General features: G+C 34.1%; 1 protein-coding gene across 1 annotated transcript in view; it reads right to left on the reverse strand.

The window, feature by feature from the left end:
• Window positions 1–23210, reverse strand: part of LOC124540236 (focal adhesion kinase 1) — a 71300-nt gene that overhangs the window by 43265 nt on the left and 4825 nt on the right. Inside the window, exon 2 of the mRNA XM_047117702.1 lies at window positions 1104–1619. Within this exon, the coding sequence (XP_046973658.1) occupies window positions 1104–1540 (437 nt within the window). The 5' untranslated portion in view covers window positions 1541–1619. The remainder of the gene's footprint in view (window positions 1–1103; window positions 1620–23210) is intronic.

Here is a 23210-nt window from a genome sequence, read left to right on the forward strand (position 1 = left end):
CCATCATTAGCCACAATTAATGATGTAATAATTTAATTAAGTAATTAGTGAACATATTAACCACTTACAGTAGTGTGACGGCTCTTTGTCATTTATAAAATAAATTAATCACTTATTTTAAGTCGTTAATTAATATTGTCATACTTGCCTTAATAATAATACTTTCTAACATATGAATGAATAAGAAATTTCACTGTATTTATTAAATGTAAACACATTGACACATTGTCTGAGTAAGTAACAATGAATTAATCACTCTGAAATATTATTATTATTACAAAAGCTTTATTTTAATTAAAAATTTAATAAAACATCTACTTATTCTGTAATACTTTAAAACAGGTTATATATAAAACACAAATACTTTGAACCCAAAAAAAAAATTTTTGTTTAAATTCCATACAAAATATTTAGACCCAACAGTCTAAGCAAAACATCCAAAACATTTATCTTAAATCTTTTCCTAGCCTACAAATATTTTAACGAAATATTGAAAATTACAAGAAGGAAGAGAGAATTAGGACTAACAGACTGAAATACTGCGAAAAGCAATAATAAATTGAGATACATTTAAGAAGTAAATAGATATAAAGCTAGACGTTCAACCGTACATATTAAACTACACCATAATGCAAACTCACTCATATTAAATTAACATTTAATAATTAATCATCCAAAATGTATGCAGAATCATGAATCAATGTTAATTCGGATCTATCGAATTCCATCACAAACAGTTGAAGTCGCATTTAGTACCGCTTATCCAGCCTTCGAAATAGCGCCCACACGCCACCCACATCGTTGAGCGAGGTGGAGACATTTACGATAACGAGTGTAAGGGAAAGTGTACGAATTAATTAATTCCAGTCATCAGTAACTTGATTACGCTAAGATGTAATTAAGCAACGTACACTTCTTATATACCTGAGAAACTGGATCCATCTGTAAGCGTGCCTGATTGTTCGCTGATATAACAAATAGGACCCAAAATGATACCCTAAATAGTACCAATAATGTTCGAATCAATAAATTATTTTACAATCGTATTTAAAAATATGAAAGCTTATTCTGGTAAAAAAAAAATTAGAATTAAACTAACGAACCTTTTTGATCGAACCCTGGTGTATCTCCACGTGTTGCTGCTGTAGTGTCCTGAACTCGAAGGGCAAAGTAGCAGTTGGAGACTATTCGGTCTCGGCTGCCTTTGTTTCTTGGATCTCAATTTAACAACGTCATCCTTTTTAGTTTCTTTAACCGGTGGCTTCTTAGAATCTACGCTCCATCTATTCTTATCTTCTAGACTGTTTCTTAATTCTATCCCTTCGTCCAGATTCAAATGATCTAGCTTATCATTAATGAAACTTCTAGATCGTAACAAATCTGGCGTTTCGTCGATTCTTCCATGCTTTCGTATTTCGATCGGCGATGTCGGAGGTCGTCTCGGTTCGAATACGACTTTTGAATATTCGCTGCTGCGACGCCATAATCGTGGAGATAATGGCCAAAACCGCCCATTGGGCTGTGCAGACTCCATTACCATTTTTTAAACACTTTTTATTTCGTTTAAAACACAAAATATCGATTTAAAATTAACACTTCGACTTTATCGATGCTTATTTCTGTGTAAACGAGATAGAGTTACCAGTAGTAATGAATAATATAACACTTATTACGAGCTTAGCGAAACACGTAATCTTATTATAGACGAACGTGCGTGATATCCGAAAGTAATTCATTGACTATATGAGGTTGGAGCGAAATGTGCATAACAATCCCCCACCAAGGTACGCAATCACACGTTACGCCTACGAATTCCAGATAAAACGGAACGATACGAATGAATCAAGTGTCATATGTAACGCATCACAATAAGGTATCGTCCGTACCTTCCGATGAATGGAAATAACAATTGCTTATCAGATAAACGAATGCTACTGGAGTATCCGAAGCGGATACCGGATTAAGTGCTATGATTTGAATCATAATCACGTTTCTTTTGTCTATTATATTATCATTTAACGCGTTATGATTGGTAATGATATACTATGCAATCCTATTAAATATTACATTATAATACATTTAAATCTTGGAATAGATTACTAGTTATTTTGAAGTTACATGTAGATGTTGTAAATTTTATATGTTTTTTTCTCTACAATAAATATTATTATTATTATTTCTTGAAAACAGTGAACGATGTTTAAACATTTATTTGTTGTTGGGTTTTTTACCAATAATATTCCTTAGTAATTTAAGGAAATACTTCTTTAACTTCCGAGAAATGTAATTGTTTTTCAAGAAATTTATGAAACACGAAGACAGCACAAGTGATAAGTGTGCTTTTTTAGGAAACACTTGACATTGATTTTCTGAACTTATCGTTATCAATTTATATTGCTTTATTATGCTTGTAGTTTCAGTGTCATTGACCCCTATTCTCATAATACATTTAAGATACGATAATTTCGTAAATATTGTAAGATAATTTTATCGTATTATTTTAAAATGACGTAAGCGACATGTATTGATTCAAATTGATGTTTGTTTTGTATGACGTATTTATTATTTGCTATCAGTGACTTGCATTCGTAATCAATTTTATAAAGACTTTTCGTTATCATAATATGCTTTTATGTTTAATTTCTTAACCACAAGTATGTGTATAACTAATTCATTGGTTTTGTCGAAATAGGTATATAGTACTCAATTTATAATACTGTGGTTATGACGTAATAAGTAAGTGCGTAAACTCCGGGACCTCGGAGTGGATGAGATAGAGGATATAGAGATAGAGTTGGTAGAAAAATCATATATTCAATACAAGATTTTATAGATGATAAAAAATGGCGGAGCTAATATCTGTTGACTTCCACGCAGGATATATTAATTTAAATAATTGTATTTAACTAACATGACTTTGTATTTTTAAATGTTAAAAAAGAGTAACTACTGAGTTTCTTGCCGGTTTTTCTAACTAGAATCTACTTTCCGAATAGGTGGTAGCTTCACTTAATTGTAAAATGACGATTCAAAAGTGGTTGTAAAAGCCTACTTGAATAAAATTTATTTTGATTTGATTTGATATAATTTCCCAGCCGAGTCGATGAAGAAAAAATTCATTAGTTTTCTACGTTGTCTTGGGTCTGGGTATTTGTGGTGTCGTTGTTACTTCTGATTTTCCATAACCCAAGTGCTTTAGCTACTCACATTGGGATCAGAGTAATGTATGTGATGTTCAATATTTATTTATTTGACTTAACCATAAATATATATTAGTTAAGCATCAGATTTCCCACAATCTTGTCAAGCATCTGCATCAAAAAGGGATAACCATAACATGATTACTGTATGTAATGGGTCTCGGTAGGATGTATTCGAATAACATTGCATACTAAATGGTCGCTCAGGAAACGGCGACAGGACGTCGCCTATTCGCCATTTTAATACTCGGTATAAATATTAGAGTTGTCTGATGATGCTTATGATAACATCTCAAACATTTAACAATATTAAAATAAAATTTATTTTAATTAATATTTTACTTAGTGAGCTGAGATGGCCGAGTGGTAAGAACGCGTGCATCTTAACCGATAATTGCGGGTTCATGTACAGGCAAGCACCACTATGTATAGGTGCTTAATTTGTGTTTATAATTGATCTCGTGCTCGGCGGTGAAGGAAAACATCGTGAGGATACCTGTATGTTTCTAATTTCATCGAAATTCTGCCACATGTGCATTCCACCAACCCGCTTTGGAAAAGAGTGGTGGAATATGTTTCAAACCGTGTCCTTAATGGAAGAGGAGGCCTTATCACAGCAGTGGGTAATTTACAGGCTGTTACTTTACTATTTTTTGAATATTTTCTTGGCGAGCCGCCGCCCCGGCTTTGCACGGTTTCAATGCTGATACCAAATTTACTGTGAATTTCTTAAAATGTTCACTGTTTTTCAGTCATTCTATATATATATATAGAAGGACTATATATATATTGTGCACTTATACATATGAACGTTCCTCTTGAATCAATCAATCAATTAAAACAAAACCGCTTCAAAATCCGTTGTATAAATTTAAAGATCTAAGCATAGATAGAGACAGACAGCAATAAGCGACTTAGTTCTATATAATGAATGCTATCATTTTTATTAATACGCATAAACAAGACAAGTGTTTCTAATACTTAAGACTAGATAAATAAATTTCAAACGAAACGAAATTTCTTTCACATTTTACATTTTATTTGGTAGGTGGTGTTATATCAATTTGTGCTCTACTTAGTAAACATTTTTCGATTAATATACTTCCGGGCGAAAGCATTATGTACGATAAACATCGTAAATAATTTAATTAAAATTTGTGAGGTCACAAATCACAAATAAATAGTTCTGGAGACTACACTATTCAATCCCACCGTCTATGATACTTTGTTTTGTACACTGGGACATCCTGGCAGACCATATATGTAATAAATATATTCAATAAGGCATAATTATATTACAGAAAGTTTCATAACGGAATACCAATCGTGTAGGTATATTGGTCTGGTGATAAATTACATCTACAAAAAAGGCCGCCTAATGTTGTAGCGGCAGGAAGCCTGCTTGAATCGCAGGAAATAAAAGTATACGAATACGTACATTGTATAGAGACCGTCATTTCTATGAGTCCCTGAGTCAGACGATACGATTCTCGAAATCAACGGCCCGATTGAGACATCGGGGTGACCTATTACGTATCGCCATACGATTGCTATGGCACTGAATGACAGTCCAATTACGTTATTGTGAACTTGTTCTAATAATTGAAATTGACTTTGATTTTATAAGTAAACATGTTTAAAGTAAAAAGTAAAGTGACAGCCTGTAAATTTCCCACTGCTGGGCTAAAGGCCCTCCTCTCCCTTTTGAGGAGAAGGTTTGGAACACATTCCACCACGCTGTTCCGAGTTGGTGGAATGCAAATGTGGCAGAATTTCGGTGAAATTAGTCACATGCAGGTTTCTTCACGATGTTTTCCTTCACCGCCGAGCACGAGATGAATTATAAACACAATTTAAGCACATATATATTGTGGTGCTTGCATGGATTTGAACCCGAAATCATCGGTGAAGCTGCACGCGTTCTAACCACTGGGCCATCTCCGCTCTTTAACACGTTTATTACTTAAACACGATTAATAAGTACTTTTACTAGAAATTATTTATTGCTGAAGGTGTGTGTTAATGAATGATATAGTTTGTCGAGATGGGCTATATGTGAGATATAGACTGTTGAATTCCAGGCAGGAAATTTTCATACATATATGATTGTATTTAACTTACATGACTTTGTATATTTAAATGTTGAAAAAGAGTAACTACTGAGTTTCTTGACGTTTTTCGCGTAGTATCTATATTCCGAATCGGTGGTCCGATCTCATTTAGATGATATACAATAACACAATAAGGTTCGTAATGTATGACAATATCATACAAATACGACCGCAGTCTTCCAGCAGACATTCTAAGTAATCACTCAATGATATTTTTGTCCCAGTATTAAAACGGGGGAACTCGCATACAATAGCCGGAACAAACAATACAGACAGCGTAATTGGTAACATTGATATACTTACCTCGTTATTATTAGCAAGCGATTTTGATCGCTATTGTGATACGTTTACGGAGTATTCTCGTTTGATCAGTGGTGGGTAATTTTGTGCACAAAACATGGGACTCGAAACAGCTACATATGGTATACCTAATATCGTATTCATTGTGATCGATTGACAGTTGCTCGGAAATTTAAGACGAGACGTAGGCCTTATAAATATTAGACATACGATATAGTATATCTATATGAATATTATGAAGGGGTAAAGTATATTTCTTCAGTGGACAAGTAAATGGATCACTTGATGGCACCACCACCCATAGACAATGGCGTGGTGTGGCGTGGTGTCGTGGGAACTATGACGTTATAACCCTTGTGTCTGCAGTTATACTGGCTCACTAACCCTTCAAGCCGGAACCCAACAATACGGAGCACTGCTGTTTGGAAGTGAAATATTTGATGAGTGATAAGCTACCTAGATGATATGTATATATGAGATGAAAGATAGATAGATACAATATTCCTAAGTACTATATGGTATCAATTATATATCGTATGTTAGAGATAGCCACCGACTTTACCGAACGTGCAAATATATAATGAACTCGATTTACACAATTAAACAAATGGGTTATTTAGATCTCTGGGTACATTTAAATAAACATTTAACACGTGGTTAGCTTTAGCTCAACACCTAATTAACATATTCTTCTCGTGACAGCATGAGTTATGATACCATTAAGATTAAGTATATAACACCTGTATATACTTTTTCTATTTAACTACTTGGTGGTAGGACTTTGTGCAAGCCCGTCTGGGTAGGTACCACTCATTCATCAGATATTCTACCGCTAAACAACAGGACTTGGTATTGTTGTGTTCCGATTTGAAGGGTGAGTGAGCCAGTGTAACAGGCACAAGGGACATAATATCTTAGTTCCAAAGGTTGGTGGCGCATTGGCGATGAAAGGAATGGTTAACGTTTCTTACAGCGCAGTCTATGGGCCATGGTGACTTACCATCAGGTGTACCATATGCACCAGTGGATCGCCCCACATTACACTGGCTTAATCACAATTCAATACGGATCACAGAAATATACCAAGTAGGATTATTTTGCTAACGCTCCCCCCCATGTAAAAATAAAACCTTGTCAGATCGATGACAAAATAAAACGATCATACAAAATGTATTTCACTGAATAAATTGTTTAAATCATCCTGTCACTCGTCATCGTACAAAACGTCGAAAACTCTGCTAACGGTACGAATTTAACGGCACGTTTGATGCAAATGTCGAAATCTTGACGGATGGTACAACCCGCGTGACGGACGCCGTCAATCATTTCGGAAAAGAATTTATTTTTATAACCAAAAACGAATTTTCTTCTAAATCAAATTCATGCATCCCATAGAGCTGAATATAGATTTAGCAACGATATCAGTTACGTTAGATAACAATGAATATATATTTGATTAATTCATTAATTCTTCTTTCAAACACAAAGATCTTGTAAGTTGCAGATTGACGCTTAGTAGAATTATCTCTTGTAAGGTATAGATCTCTTGTTGTCACATAATTATCGTTGTAGCCTAATTAAAATGATAAAAATATAAACACTAAAAAATATAATCCTATCTCACCAACGCGTCGTTCTTATCTTACCTTACTATATTTTATTATTTATAAGAAATAAATAATATATGAATACGAATACTAGCGCCTTGATAACTTCTTATTAAGACAAACGATAGATTATTCGACCCTACGTTGCTAACTTCTAAGCTTCTGGAAGCAACCCCTTCAGTTCTCACTCGTGAAAACACAAATGGTAAAAAAAAAAATACTTACAGTGATAATTTCTGATAATTATGATGCAGTGATTTTTAAATTTACTTCTAAATCATTTAATACAACAGTTTTTCGTCGTTTTTTCTGTACTGAATGCACAGGTTTTAATACTCGATTTCCATAACTACTTTTTTAACGTATGAGGCCGCATACTAGTATATGAATCATGCATATATGAGCTTATTTATAGAACAGATTAAAATTAAAATTCATATGTACACAAATAGATACAATCCATAAACAATTCACGGCGATTAAAACGCTTTCTGTAACATTGTGGTAATTAAATATACATATTATGTACATGTATGTATGCGTTTTACACACACGTACGTCTATTAATACAGTAATAGACAAATAGAGTGGTTTAAAAATTTAAATTTCAAAAACAGAACAAGCATTCCATTTTAATTTAACAACGAACCTAGTCTTCTGTCTGAGCTATAGGGTTTTACAAGCGCTATTTCGCGCAGCAAAGTTTATACACGATTATGTAAGATAAACTGTTCCAAGTTTTGTTTTGAGACGCGTCTGTCGGTACGAGTACCGGAACAGACGAACTAAACTGCCTTGTGATTCTATTGGAATATAAACAAGCTTCATACCGCAAACTGTTCCGTACTAAAGATTCTTTATCAATATCTATTCTACATTTATATAATAATAAAATTGGAGTGTCTGTTTGTAATATTAAAATAGCCCTTTTTTACTCAATGCATATGTATGTATACACGGTACATATATGAAAACAACATTTTTTACAATTTTTATCTGTCTGTCTGTTTGTTCCGGCTAATTTCTGGAACGGCTGGACCGAATTTGACGTGACTCTAACTGTTATAATAAGTAGTAACTTAGACTACAATAATATTTTTTTTATTAAGTGCAAACGCGTGCAATGGATGCGGGCACAGCTAGTTAATTCCTAAAAAAAAGCATTAAGCAGAATTAAATAGCTTTTGTGAATTTGAGAGAGGGGAAGGAACCCTAATCAGCAACGTATCGCGATAGTATATCGATTACATATACAACAACAACAACAACAACAGCCTGTAAATTCCCACTGCTGGGCTAAAGGCCTCCTCTCCCTTAGAGGAGAAGGTTTGGAACATATTCCACCACATATTCATATAATATAACATATTCCGATGACATATAAAGTTTCATAATTAATATTTAAATTTATAGTTTTATTATTCGATGTCGTAATTGTGTCGTCCTAACAGAGTTTCGGCTACAGCGGCAAGGACAAGCCAATGAATGCAGGATCTCGCAGATTTCAAATAAAACGATTATTTGACGTGCGCTCCTCTCTCGACTTATTTCAACTGACACATTCATAATTAATCTTCATTAAAATGGGCAAGTTGTTATCTTCAATCGAAGAGGTAAACCGAGCATTAATCGAACTGACCCAAACATAGCAACATTCAAACATATGATTGATAGCTTCATCGATATGAAAAACTCAAACGATACAAAAAGTAATTAAGAAAAATTGTTAATTATCTATTACAAAGTATTATTAAACTTCTTGAATATAAGTTTTCTTTTATCATTAGTTATATATTTAGAAAGACTATAAAAGCTGTGTAGTCGAGGTGGCCCAGTGGTTAGAACGCGTGCATCTTAACCGATGATTGCGGGTTCAAGCCCAGGCAAGCACCGCTGATTCATGTGCTTAATTTGTCTTTATAATTCATCTCGTGCTCAGCGGTGAAGGAAAACATCGTGAGGAAACCTGCATGTGACAAATTTCATAGAAATTCTGCCACATTTGTATTCCACCAACTCGCATTGGAACAGCGTGGTGGAATATGTTCCAAACCTTCTTCTCAAAGGGAGAGGAGGCCTTTAGCCCAGCAGTGGGAATTTACAGGCTATTGTTGTTGTTGTTGTTGTTTTTATGAAAGCTGAGAACGCGAAAAACGTAGAGGCCAAAAGTTAGCCACTAACTACAAGCGTACTAGTAGTAGTAGGTATGACATTCGGCAGATGTCAACCGTAGCTGTCATTTGTTTTAGTTCATTTGTAGTAGTTGCAATACACTATCTACATATATAGATCTATATTATCTAAGATTTTCTCTTATTGAACTCAATTTATTATTCTTAATTACGCGACAAAATTGACACATAAAGTTACTTTAAAAAAATAAACTCAAAGAGAAGATTTGAATATTTTAGTGCCTAGAATAGTGTATAGAATAGAATTTAATATATAATTCGTGCTACACTGGTTCTCCTGGTAAACCGGAGCAGAGCAATATAAATTATTCACTGTTTACCGATAGAATAGCTGAGGAGTGGTTTGTACGTTGTTTCCACAAAACCGTACGTGTGAACACCAAGAACCCACTAGAATGGTTAATTGTCTGTCTGTCTTAGTATTTGCCAGTAAGCCTACATAAAGTAATAGCCTATTAATGCCTCATGGTTGGACTTCAAAAGCCTTTCCCCTTCTTCATGAGAAGATTAGGAGCTTATTCCAGCACAGAAATTCCATGCGAGCTGGTGAGTTACATTTGATGTATCCAGACATAAGGAGGCAGAATTTTCTGACGGTGTCCATCTCCGCCGAGAATTAGTTGAATTTTAAACCATAAATTTATACGAAAATAGAGTGGTGCTTGTTTAGTAAATACGAGTCGTTGTTTCTAACTTTTTTTGTAATATATGTTTTAATTAAAATTGTTAATTTATTCGCATTACGTTAAAGGATGACGTAACACCGATGTCGTGATAGAGGAGAGCCGTCGAGTGAGCGTGACTCAAGCACCAACTTCCAGTTAAGTGCTTGAGAGCTTTATAAGCGTAAATAAAGGTTGAAGGTTGTATTTTTTTTCTAGTTTTAAAGCATAAAGTGTTGAAGTAGATTCTTTATTGAATCATTTATGAAAATGCCCATTTTTCCCTTGAAACTAAAATTTGTTTCTGTTCAGAAATAGGGCAAACTTTTCCACTTACACTTTCTACCAACCATCAGGACTATTTAGTATAATTTTGTTCTGTTTTGGAGGATGAGTGAACAAATGTAACTACAGGCACAAGAGATATAACATCTACTACCAAGGTTGGTGGCGCATTGGTGATGTAAAATATAGTTAAGAATGTTTTACAGCCAATGTATTCAGACGATGGTGAACAATTGCCAAACCGTACGTCCAATTTCATTAAAAAAATATTGCTCCGAATTGGTTCCAACTCAATGGACCATTGGCCATCATTATGTCGAGTTATTTTTACAGTTCTTCTTAGATTCTTGGTGATAATTTAGGAACCGGCGGTAGAATCTTGACTATCAATAAGCAAGTGATAATACATACTGAATCAAGATTTTTGACTTTAAATTTGTAGTTCATGGTATTAATATTTTATTACTTTTAAAGTCATTTTATGATCTTATCTCCGTGAGTAACTTAGATTGCATCTCGTAAAAAAGCTCCGTTCTCAGAATGCTATTTTAATTACATTCATTATTAATTACAATGACAGATCATTATTTCAATTATATCATTAGATAATTTAATTTTGTATAATTTCGAGTTTATGAGACTAAAATAGAATGTTGATTTTCAGCCGATTTTATGTATCTAAACTAATAACTATAATTCGACAAATGAGGTGGCATTATAAAACATCTACATCGTCCACTGCCTTTTTGACGTCACATTTATATGGACCTCTTTAGAGTAATAGGCTCAACAACATCAGCCTGTAAATTCCCACTGCTGGGCTAAAGGCCTATTCTCCCTTTAAGGAGAAGGTTTTGGAACATATTCCACCACGCTGTTCCAATGCGGGTTGGTGGAATACACATGTGGCATAATTTCTACGAAATTTGTCACATGCAGGTTTCCTCACGATGTTTTCCTTCACCGCTGAGCACGAGATGAATTATAAAGACAAATTAAGCACATGAATCAGCGGTGCTTGCCTGGGTTCGAACCCGCAATCATCGGTTAAGATGCACGCGTTCTAACCACTGGGCTATCTCGACTCTAACATCTCTGGTTTCCCTTCAAAACGTATAAATCTTTCGCCTTTTAATAGGCTCAAGTACTAAAAAAATAAATTACTCGTGTTATCAAATGAAAGGGCTTAAAGAAGCGAGCGAGGGCTTAAAATGTTCAGAACAATTAAAGCCCATACTCGCCGCTTTATTCACATTAACACGATAATTATAATTCATATTCGTGACCTTTTAATAATGGCCGTATTATATAATGGTTGTTAGTAATTCTTTATCTGTCATGTAAATGTTTTATTATCAAATACATAAGTAATTGAAAGTTATGACTCTCGACCGATAAGTCATTCTCAAACTATTAAACTGTATATGACATCGTAGCATGAGGGGCAATAGTCACGCCAGTTTTTCTCATTTTCGTCATAACCAAACAAACTGACACGATCAGCGGGAGATCAAGGGTAAGTTTAACGATCGAACAAGACAATATTTACTTCCCAAAATTCGAATAAAAAAAATAGTTGTCTGGCATGCTAATGAAAATTACTTGTCAAATAAACTGCAGCTTTACCCCATAACCTAGAACCTTATTAAAAATATGAAAGAAAATCTGTCTGTCTGTCTGTTGCTCTTTCACTGATATACCGCTGAACCGAATTGGACGAAATTTAGTATGAAGCAGACTTGAACTCCAAGGCAGAACATAGGCTACTCTTTTGCCCAAGAAATGAAAAACCAATCCCCCAAAACGCGAACGAAGATGCGGGCGGATAAGTTAAAAAACTAAATAAAAACACGTAAATCATGATCATTGCCGAGGTTTAATTAACGTCGAGCAAAAGCGGGCGGTACACGGCTAATTTAATATAAATTTACGGTATCAATTTCTAAAATCACTCACAATATTACACGAGAGACCATTAAAGCGTTGCTTTGTTTATTATTTATTAGCGAAACGATATTATGTGCGGGATTGGAACTGCGCCAAAGGATGCGCTGAATCAGAACTGCAATCAAAAATGTTGAAGATATTACCACGTTGTGTATTTCGATTGAACCATTTCTTTGAAACAACCGAATGGATAGATCGTCCAAAATATTCGGAAAGAAATCGTATGACAAAAGAGTGAGACAAAAAATGCGATGTTGTCGAATCAATAGAGCTATTTTCTATGAATGAAATATGAAAATATAATATGCGACATTGACTTTCACAATTATAGTATTCTTGCAAAACGTATGGGATACATGTATTGAAGATTCGTACTAAATCTATTTTCAAATTGATTGGTCGGTCGAACACGTCAAATGCATTCTGTAAATTTCCCACTGCTGGGCGAAGGCCTCCACTCCCTTTGAGGTGAAGGTTAGGAGCAAATTCTACCACGCTGCTCCAATGATAGGGTTGTTGTTTTCACATGAGGCAATCTTTCGTTAAAATTCGACACATGCAGCTTTCCTCACGATGTTGTCCTTCATCACAGAGCAGGAAATGAAGTATAAACACCAATTAAGCACATGAAATTTCATTGGCTTAGATTTGAACCCGCAATCATCGATTATGATGTACGTGTTAATTATTGACAAAACCAAGCACCTCAAACAAAACCAAAACTATCTTTCAAAAGATAAATCGTAAATCTTATAAATTCAATACAATATGTAATATTGAACTTAGTGAATTATTCCAAAGCCATAATCGCATCAAACCGCAAGATCATTAAAACGAGCGAAGCGGTGTTGTTTATTATTTATTAGCGGGTGCGACTGGAGCCTCGCCAAAGGATCCGATGAATCAGAACAGGGAATTCCTGTAGAGGAGCTCGTTTGTGTCATAGCGACATCGATGTTACACTTCCTCGACGCCTCAGTCTTTGTTTTCAAATTTATTGTATATATATATATTATTAAAATATACACATATCCTATATATTGAAGATTTGTGATGTTATGATTCATTTCGTATTCTATAGTGAATTATTCTTGCTATACATCAATTAAACTGTTTACACTTTGTATTAACGATACTAATAAAATTACAGTCTCTCTTTGTCATAACAAATAACCGCTTTTTACTAAATGCATATATATTTACTGTAGATATACTAAAATAACTATTTTTAAATTTTTGTCTGTCTGTTTGTTTGTTCTGGCTAATCTATAGATCGGAACGATAGCTGATGTAATAAGGTAAATTTAGGATAGTTTAGAATTACATATAAAATTTCAGTTTTATTTATGCATGAAGACACAGCTAGTAATATCAGTTATTATTCATAACTGCGTCGCAGGTTGACAGATCGATGACTTTTTGATTCTTTGAACTCGTAACCGACGCCTGTCACTCGATTATCAGGTCAGAAGTGATCTCTTCCCAAGAACATGACTCGCAATTTCTTTTCCTCGAAAGTATTTTGTACTCACGTATAAAATGAAAAATAATGCTTCATACCTAATGTCAAACGAACGAAACTTTTATTCGATTTGAAAGTGAGAAATGAGAAAATATCGAATATGTAACTAATGGCAATACAGGATACAGAGTAAACAGCGGGAAATGACCAAAACTCTGTTCAGGCAATTTAGCTAATGGAAGAGTCACGCCCAGAAAATGAAGTAACAACACACATTCAATAAAATGCGACTAATGAAAGACATTCTTAAAATATAGTTAAGAACATTAAAGGGGGACTTAAAGATGAGATGAGATTTTTTACAGATAATGATTAGAAATTAATTGGAAAAGAAACAAAAGTCAAAGCTGACTGAATCTTGGCGCAAAATATGACATTATCGTTACTTAAAAAAATTCAAAAAAGTAGACTCTTGATGTCTAGATTGGTACAAGTACGCGCACAACTTCAGAATAATGTATATAATATTTGAAATTAACGCCTAAGTCATTCAGGTCATTCGAAAAGAGAACTCAAAAAATTAACCTATATTAACCTAAATTAGAAACAAATATTAATATTATATAAATATTCCAATGTAAGTTATCGTTGGATTATTAAAAACAGTTATTATTAAAGAGAACGTTACTTACTGATCAATCATCATAAAACGTCAGACTATAATAACTAAAATACCCTAGGCAGAGGCTCTTAAGGCGCGGTCCGCGGTTTTCATGGAGATACTCCAAGCGTTCCTTGCAAGGAACTTGAAGTATCCAATTAAAATCAATTGGAATATAAAGTGATATTGTTTTGGTTACCAAAGTAAGAAAAATATACAATACTTAATTAATCTGTAAAGCATATCTATCTAGCATTTTCGTAGCCTATATTTAATGAAATTCTATTTACGAAAAATTACGACTTTCTTGAATTCAGAAAATTTTGTAGACCCCTGTTTAGAGAATGGCGATATTACAAATTTTACTATACAAAATAGTTTAACGTTTCAACAGCAAAAAGATTTAGAAACCCCTGAGCTGTGAGCTAGGTTATTAAACTCAACACAACTTACCCAATGAGTCATTGTCAGTTAGTTAATTGCAAATAAAAGTGATGAGGCAATAGATACAAGACCTACTGCACGAAATTGGATCACGCCATCCTAAATTCAATTCAATAACGAAACTACGTCAACGAATGACAAATCGGAGAATGGTTATGGGATTAGCCTCATAAATGAGTTTTTAGAGTCTATTATTACACCGTTGCGTACTAATGTGACTATAGGTTTCGTGACGTGGATATTTTTTGAAGATTCTGTCTGTCAGTTGCTCTTTTACGAGGAAACGACTGAATCGAATTTGATGAAACTTGGTAGGTATAATAATTGGACTCCAGAGTTCAATCGAGAAAGGACATAGGTTAAATTTTTGCGTAATGACTGATGACAAAAACACGAGGAAAACCGTATGCGACAAATAGATCACCTACATTTTCCTTGATTCGTTTACAAATATTACAAGCTAGAGACCCGTGCTATTGTCCACGTACTACATACAAAAATCGTCCTTTCAAATCACTCTATCCATTAAAACAAACCACATCATAATCCGTTGCGTAATTTGAAAGATCAAGCATACATAGGGACAGACAGCGGCAAGCGACTTTGTTTTATACTGTGTAGAGAAATGTAAATTTTCTTATAGTACCTTCACATTAGCATCCGAGCGTGTATAATATCAAGTATTTACCACCTGACATTTAATTTATTTTTAAAATTAATAAGTTAATAAACGAGACACGCGTTCCAAAAGTTCTTCCTGAATCTGTCAATTTCTTTAAACTTTGCTAAATCAAAATACCCGATAGGGATCAAATAAAAAGAAATATCAAGTCGGGTAGCTGATAAAGCGGCAAATTTTATTGATGTAAAAACAGTGAACGATCAAAGTAATTAAGATAGCCGGCGGTGATAACGTTTCCTCATAAACGTCGCTCGCATACCGCGTGTCCCGTAGAAAGTTATTCCAAACTGGTCGGATACCGAACGAGTACGTAGGCCAAGATCACACAAGTAATACGATAGATCGTTTTATTATTGTAACCTAATGGTTAGAGTGAGTATATCTTAACTAATGATTGCGGGCGATCAAACCCAGCCAAGCACTGAATTTTTATGTGCTTAGTTAGTTCTACTCGAGCTTGGTAATGAAGGAAAACATCGTGGGAAAATCTGCTTGTGAATCCACCAACCCGCACTGGAGCAGTGTGGTGAAATATGCTCATAGCTTTCTCCTCGTAAGAAAAGGATGACTTAGCCTAGCAGTGAGAAATTTAGAGGCTGTTAGTACTATACGTGGAAAAAAAAAACATTTTAAAAAACTGCTCTTATTGTCGCAAACATTTTCTGTCTGCGTAATTTTTTAAACGTTTTTTTTTTTATATATTAAGAAAATCCAGTTGTTATCCAGTCGAAGTCTGATCGGCAGAGATTCGTATCGTAATCGTCATAAATTAGTAGAATTGCTCGTTTTATTATAATGTTATAGTCCTAATACTTTTCTCAATAAATAGACTATCTGAAGCAAAAAATTTCTTTTCAAATGGACTACAAGATCTTGAGATAAAAACAGATTTAGCTTTATATAATAGCATAGATTTCTTTATACTCTTTCGTTATATGACATTTGTTTATTTTTATATATTATAGTATAGAATAAACAATCAAAATCTATTTGGATTTGATCGAAGGTTATTCTGTTAAATTCCACATTCAATCCAGAATCATCTCGGTGTAATCTATACTAATATTATATACACGAATGTAACTGTGTCTCTCTATCTGTCGCTCTTTCATTACCAAACCGCTGAACTGAATTTGGTGTAATTTGGTATGAAGCAAATGTAAGCTCCAAGGAAGTACATACGCTACTTTTTTGGCTGACACATGACAACCAAACTCCTAAAACGCGAACTAGTGTACGATATTGTATCGAAATATCACAGAAAATTGGCGATTATTATTTTTAATTTTGATACTTATATAGAAATATTAAGGATGTGGGTGAAACAATCAGAGTTTGATTGCAATTTTATAAATATAAACAATGTTTGCTCTCGTAAACACGCAACGAAGTGGTTGTCCTCTGCAGAAGCAAGTAAGTGTAATTATCCTCTCACTGGCTTAAAAAAAAAGGATTTTTTTATAATTGGCAACACCTCTTGTATAAACCCATTGGCATTTAGTACATATATTTTATTAATCTTTTATTTTACTGATAGTATAATCAAGTACAACTATTTGTCTAAAATAAAACATTCGATTTTAGACGATCAAATGCTTAATCGAATGCTTATTGAATCGTCTTAACAAATGTCAATCAAATTGAATCAAGAGATAACGATTCAATAAAAGCAATATTTATTAAAAAAGAATTACTAATTTATAAAAAAATAATTTTTATTATAATAATGATTCAATTGGCGAAAAATCCATTTCCATTCATCAATCATTTCTTGATTTACATATGAAAGGGCTTACTTGACAACTTTGTATACAGGCATTTAGTTATAAAAATAATTGTCGTCGTTTTAATAAGAAACGTGTTTCTTTTAGTTTAACTAATCAACCCTTTATACACTATCGCACTTAGTGGTAGGGCTTTGTTCAAGCCAGTCTCCACCTACCTATCATATATTCTACTGGCAAACAGCAATATCTAGTATCCCGTTGGATGAGTGAGCCAGTGTTATGGGCACAAGGGATAAGACACCTTAATTCCCACGGTTGGTGAGGGTGGTCACGTAAGGATTAAAAACACAGCGCAAATATCTGTCCAGAACAATTTGCTCCACCTGATATTAATATAAATAAGCGACGTTGGTACTAATATTAAGGCACATTTCCAACATACCTACTTAGAATTTACAAGAGGACGACCTTAAACGCTTTCCGTGCGCTTGGAAGATAATACGATGACCTTGTTATTATTGCGAGAGATAATAAAACTCGACCAATCAGATAATTATGTTTCCGGTTGGCATTCTTTATTTAAAATACGCAAAATAAATCTTAAGCGTTCATAATGATGATGTCGACCTGACATTGTGAACACATTATCTGTGGACACATTATTTGTGGTTGTGCAGATATGGAAAGGTAAGTGCAGTGTGCGCAGCAATCACAGGTGCGATCTATTGTTACTCTCATAATCTGATAGAACAGCAAATCCGATACGACAGGAAATTCCAGGGGCAGAACGGCTTTACGTGCTTTCTAAAGCAAGGGAATCTAAACACTTCTAATTTCCGAGAACATCTGTCTTTTACTTACTTATATTTGTCTGTTAACTTTTAAAGGGCTCGACTTGGTGTTTGAAATCAGAGCTTTAGGATCAGCAGAAACAATAACAACAGCCTGTAAATTTCCCACTGCTGGGCTAAAGCCTCCTCTCCCTTTGAGGAGAAAGTTTGAAACATATTCCAAGACAGGATCAGTGCCATTTGTCTATTCTCTAAATTCTTGACGAGACCAACCCCTTACTAACTATATAACACACAGTTTCTTACTAATAATGTACGCTGATGTTTCAAGGTGAAAGGGCGCGCCATTATATGTGAACAGTACATACAAACATCTATTTTATCCACAAGATATTTAAATAAAGAACAAATTGATATGAAAAAACTTAATATGTATGACATTCAATACGTCATAGCAATTACATGTTATTAGTCACCGATTATAAAAACTCATAAATTCAATATTAAAGAAACGTTTTCATAAAAACAATCTCAAGTACTTCAATAGCGATATTTTTAAATAAATCAAAAACTCAAACACGTCTAGATAAGAACTAGACTTATACCAATTAGTCAGAAATTGTCGCGGTCATCCAACTTTGTTTTTTTTTTTAATTTATGAATGCGTCAAGGTGTTCAAATAGACCACCTAATAAATAATAATAAATAAACTAATATTGTGCAACATCAGATACATTACTCTGATACTAGTGTTAGCAGCTAAAGCACTTGTGTTATGGAAAATCAGAAGTAACGACGGTACCACAAACACCCAGACCCAAGACAGCATAGAAAACTAATGAACTTTTTCCACATCGACTCGGCCGGGAATCGGATCCGGGCCATCAGAGCCATGAAAACCGGCGTACACGCTACTCTCGGTCCGAGGTCGCCAAATGTCAAAAAACCTAATGTCATCAAGATCTTGACCAAATAAAGTGTTAAGCGTTTTGGGCGAGATGATTTAATGTTTTAAAGAATTCCAATATCATCAACAAGTCTTTGATTAGTTATTATTAATCACAAAATCTTAATAAAACATTAGTTTATGGAATCAGTGTTGTTAGTGGACATGCTAACGAAGTGGGCTTCAGATAACATCATCGTCAGAGACGCACAGCTTCCTCTTAGATAAGCATGAAGTTACTGAAACAGTAAATAAGATATAATCTGTGAAACAACCTAAGTTTATAGAACGATATAAAGCCAAATCATTTAAATAATAACATTTCCATTTTAGGCATTATAGATTAAGGTCTACCGTCTACTTGGTATAAAAAAATATATATTCAAACGTTCTAAAAAAAATAATATTTGTATTGAATTCGTGACCAAAAAAACGATATAATTAAAATTGTAATCTTGTCATTTCGATACGCAGTAACATCGAATAACTAATACTCATTAAAATAACAAAAACATAATTGATATTATTCGTTCATACAAGAATAACAAATCAAATAAAATCAACCTGCATTGGAAGTGTGGTGGAATATGTTCCAAAACCTTCTCCTCAAAGGGAGAGGAGGCCTTTAGCCCAGCAGTGGTATTTTACAGGCTGTTGTTGTTGTTGTAAATTTATTCAATATAGAAGAATAACACTTACTTATTGACTGTATAATTGAAAACGACCACCTGTCCGTAAAAGAGAATATCTTGCGATCAACTGGTGAAAGAAACTCACCAGGTCAACGTTACTCACAAATTGAATTTGAATCAATAATAATTTTAAAATACACAACAATATAGTCTAAACATAGTAACGTTACTATTCAAGAGGCAAAAACAGCTTATCAATAAAAAAAACAATACAATGTCAAACAAATTATAAATGGAACTATATATGAAAAACCCAGTTCGAACGTCAGTGATTGTGTCGAGCTGGGTTTAATAAAATAAGATTCTCCTCTCTCTATCACAAGGAAAACTACAATATTAGCAAAGCTATTAAAGACAACATTTGTAATCTTTAAAAACGGACGATTCTGACGGTTTCAGCCTTGACATCTCAGAATTAACGTCTTGCAGTCCTGATCAATCATCGAAATCACCATTAATGACATGGAAGTAGGTGATTAGCCATGTTTGTTTGTGGGAGGGGTCCGTCTCACTTATTACTCAAATTAATGACACGCCGACCATCGCATTTTTTAATTTCCTTTTTTTTTCTACTATTTCCGTGTATGTCCGCCAAGGTTACCCACCGAGTTAACATATAATCATTAAATACTTGCGAGAAAATTAAAGTAGTAAAATTAAGCTTACAATTTACACGTCCAGTCGCGTTCGATTGAAGAATTTTTGCGGTTATTTTTTTTTATCGTTACAATAATTATCATAATCGCGTTGATCTACCAGTTTTTATCTCGTTATATTATGTGTTTTTATATTTATATGTTACTAGCTTTTGCCCGCGACTTCGTTCGCGTGGACTTCAGGTTCGTCCCGTCTAGTCTAGTAATCGCTTAAAATCGCTTCGTAAATAAGTCATTATTTCTCGTACAAAGTAAAGGATAAAAAATGGTTATTGTGGGTTATTCCTAAGAGATAAACATATACTATCACGGACTTTTTTGTAGACCTTTTTAAGTTGTACAATACTGTAGTACATTGTTTTGATCTATCTTGTAGGATTCAGTGAGCGTTTGCAATGTAAGCGCAAAAATGTGTTTTTTACGACCTCACATTAGAAACCTCAAAAATTGTAGCCTATGTGTTATTCTGATATATAAGCTATATTGTAGTAAAGTTTCATTCAAATCCATTCAGTAGTTTTTACGTGAAAGAGTAACTAACATCCATACATCCATACATACAAACTTTCGCCTTTATAATAGTAGTAGGATGTTATGTGTTTTTATATTTACTCTTAAAAAATACATGTTTATAAAATTTATTTGTCATTTATTCAAGTTAACGGATAAACTTTTTATGCACACAATTATACTATGACACAACTTACATGTAGCATCGGCAAATTCAATAAAACCGATTACTGCCGATTTACACAACGAACAGAAAAAGCTCCCATTCGACGCTATTCGTCGCTATAGATTCCCGCATCAGTTCAACCCGACAACGCAAGTGCATATAAATCGACGTGTCAAATTGACGAATATGTTAGGTCATATTATATTAAAATTTATCACGGTTGTGTAGAGATCATTCACATTAGAAATAAATATTGATGGTTTGGGATAGCGAACTTAATTCGGATGTGATCGGTATTACGAATTTAGCCGATGCTACATCTAAGTTGTGTCGTACTATACATACGAAATTATAAAACAAGACTTACCTAACTAAAGAATAACGCGAGCTTAATGCGTCTGGAATAAATGTTGTTTGACTCAGAAAGTGATATGATTATTTATACTAATATTAAGGGATGAAATCTTTTTGATTGTATAGTGGGGGTAATATATTGATCCAATTCAATTATTTGTTGGTAGGAAACTAGATTATTCCTAAATGCTTTGACGTAAATTATATTTGTATAACATAATTTTCTTTATTACTTAATTTTACTAGAGTGAAGTCGTGACGGGTTGCTGGCAAGCATAATCCATTTTTTTCTATACTTGTTTTTACGAGTTATTTGAAAACTACGAAATATACTAAAAATGAGATGTAGCTTGGCGAAAGCTGGTCAGTAGGTCAGTAAAAGAACCCAAACATAGTCATATAATGTTCTAAGATTGGATTGATTGTTTAAAAATTATATTATAATATATTCGTAACTTTTTGCTTTCTGCGCTCTTCTCCACATAAAAACAACAACAACAACAACATCCTGTCAATTTGCCACTACTGGGTTAAGGCCTCCTTCCCTTCGTGGAGAAGGTCTGAAATATATACCACCACGCTGTACCAATGCGGGTTGGTGGAATACACATGTGGCAGAATTTATATAAAATTAGACACATGCAAGTTTCCTCACGATGTTTTCTTCACCGCCCAGCACGAGGTGAATTATAAACACAAATTAAGCACATATATATAGTGGTGCTTGCCTGGGTTTAAACTCGCAATCATCGGTTAAGATGCACGCGTTCTAACCACTGGGCTATCTCGGCTCGACGACATAAAAAATATTTCTAAATTCTCTTAACGTATACACACAAAAAAAAAAAACAATCTGTAAGAGCAAGACATCATCACTCGCGAAATACGATACATTAACTAAATATACATCAGATGAACTGGATCTCTGAATCAGCACAGACGTGTTTGTATAGATGTTATTTGTTCAACAACAGCCGCCGGCCGTCGTGAGCGTACACAGTGGACGTGTCGTAAATATAATAAGATGACTTGAAGCTATGATCCACTCGCGTTCACATTCCGCGGTTAAGAATAACTTCAAAGATGTGTATCGTCGGGAATACCTACCTTCACTAATATGGATGCGTAATGGGAATCGGAAGGCGAGTCAACGAATCTTGATAGAGACACTGGAATCACAATATGTATTTACTACATAGTATAAAACAAAGTCGCTTACCGCTGTCTGTCCCTATGTATGCTTAGACCTTTATAATAACGGAGCGGATTTTGGTGCGGTTCATTAAATAGATAGATCGATTCGAGAACAAGGTCTTTGTTTATAACACATTGAGAATATAGAAAAGATGTGATGGAGATAATCAAATTCTATATATTTAGTATCAGTATTGATACCTGTGAATAGCTGGGGCGGGTGGCTAGTTAACGATGTGAGCTTAGCTAAGTGCATGTTATGGAGGATTCGAGAGAAAGGTTTTTGTATATAATACATGGACAATATAGTACTATAGACAAAGCATCTGTGCGAAGCCGGAGCAGACCGCTAGCGTAGCATAAATGTGTGCATGTGTACGATATAAAATAAATAAACAAACAGCACAAAACAATTGAAAATACACAATGCCACATTTCAAATATTTACAAATATCAATATTTTATTTGACTTACATAATATAACACAGTGCAATCCCTATATGTGGATGAATTCGGAAAATTCGGAACATATTAAACCATTATCTCTGTTCCTCGACGCTTAGCGGATCTCAGAAATGGGTTATTACGTCGGGCCCATAATTTCTAGTCGCTTGCGTAAAA

The sequence above is a fragment of the Vanessa cardui genome, chromosome 24 (genome assembly GCF_905220365.1).
Source record: "Vanessa cardui chromosome 24, ilVanCard2.1, whole genome shotgun sequence".
Classification (NCBI taxonomy): Eukaryota; Metazoa; Arthropoda; class Insecta; order Lepidoptera; family Nymphalidae; genus Vanessa; species Vanessa cardui.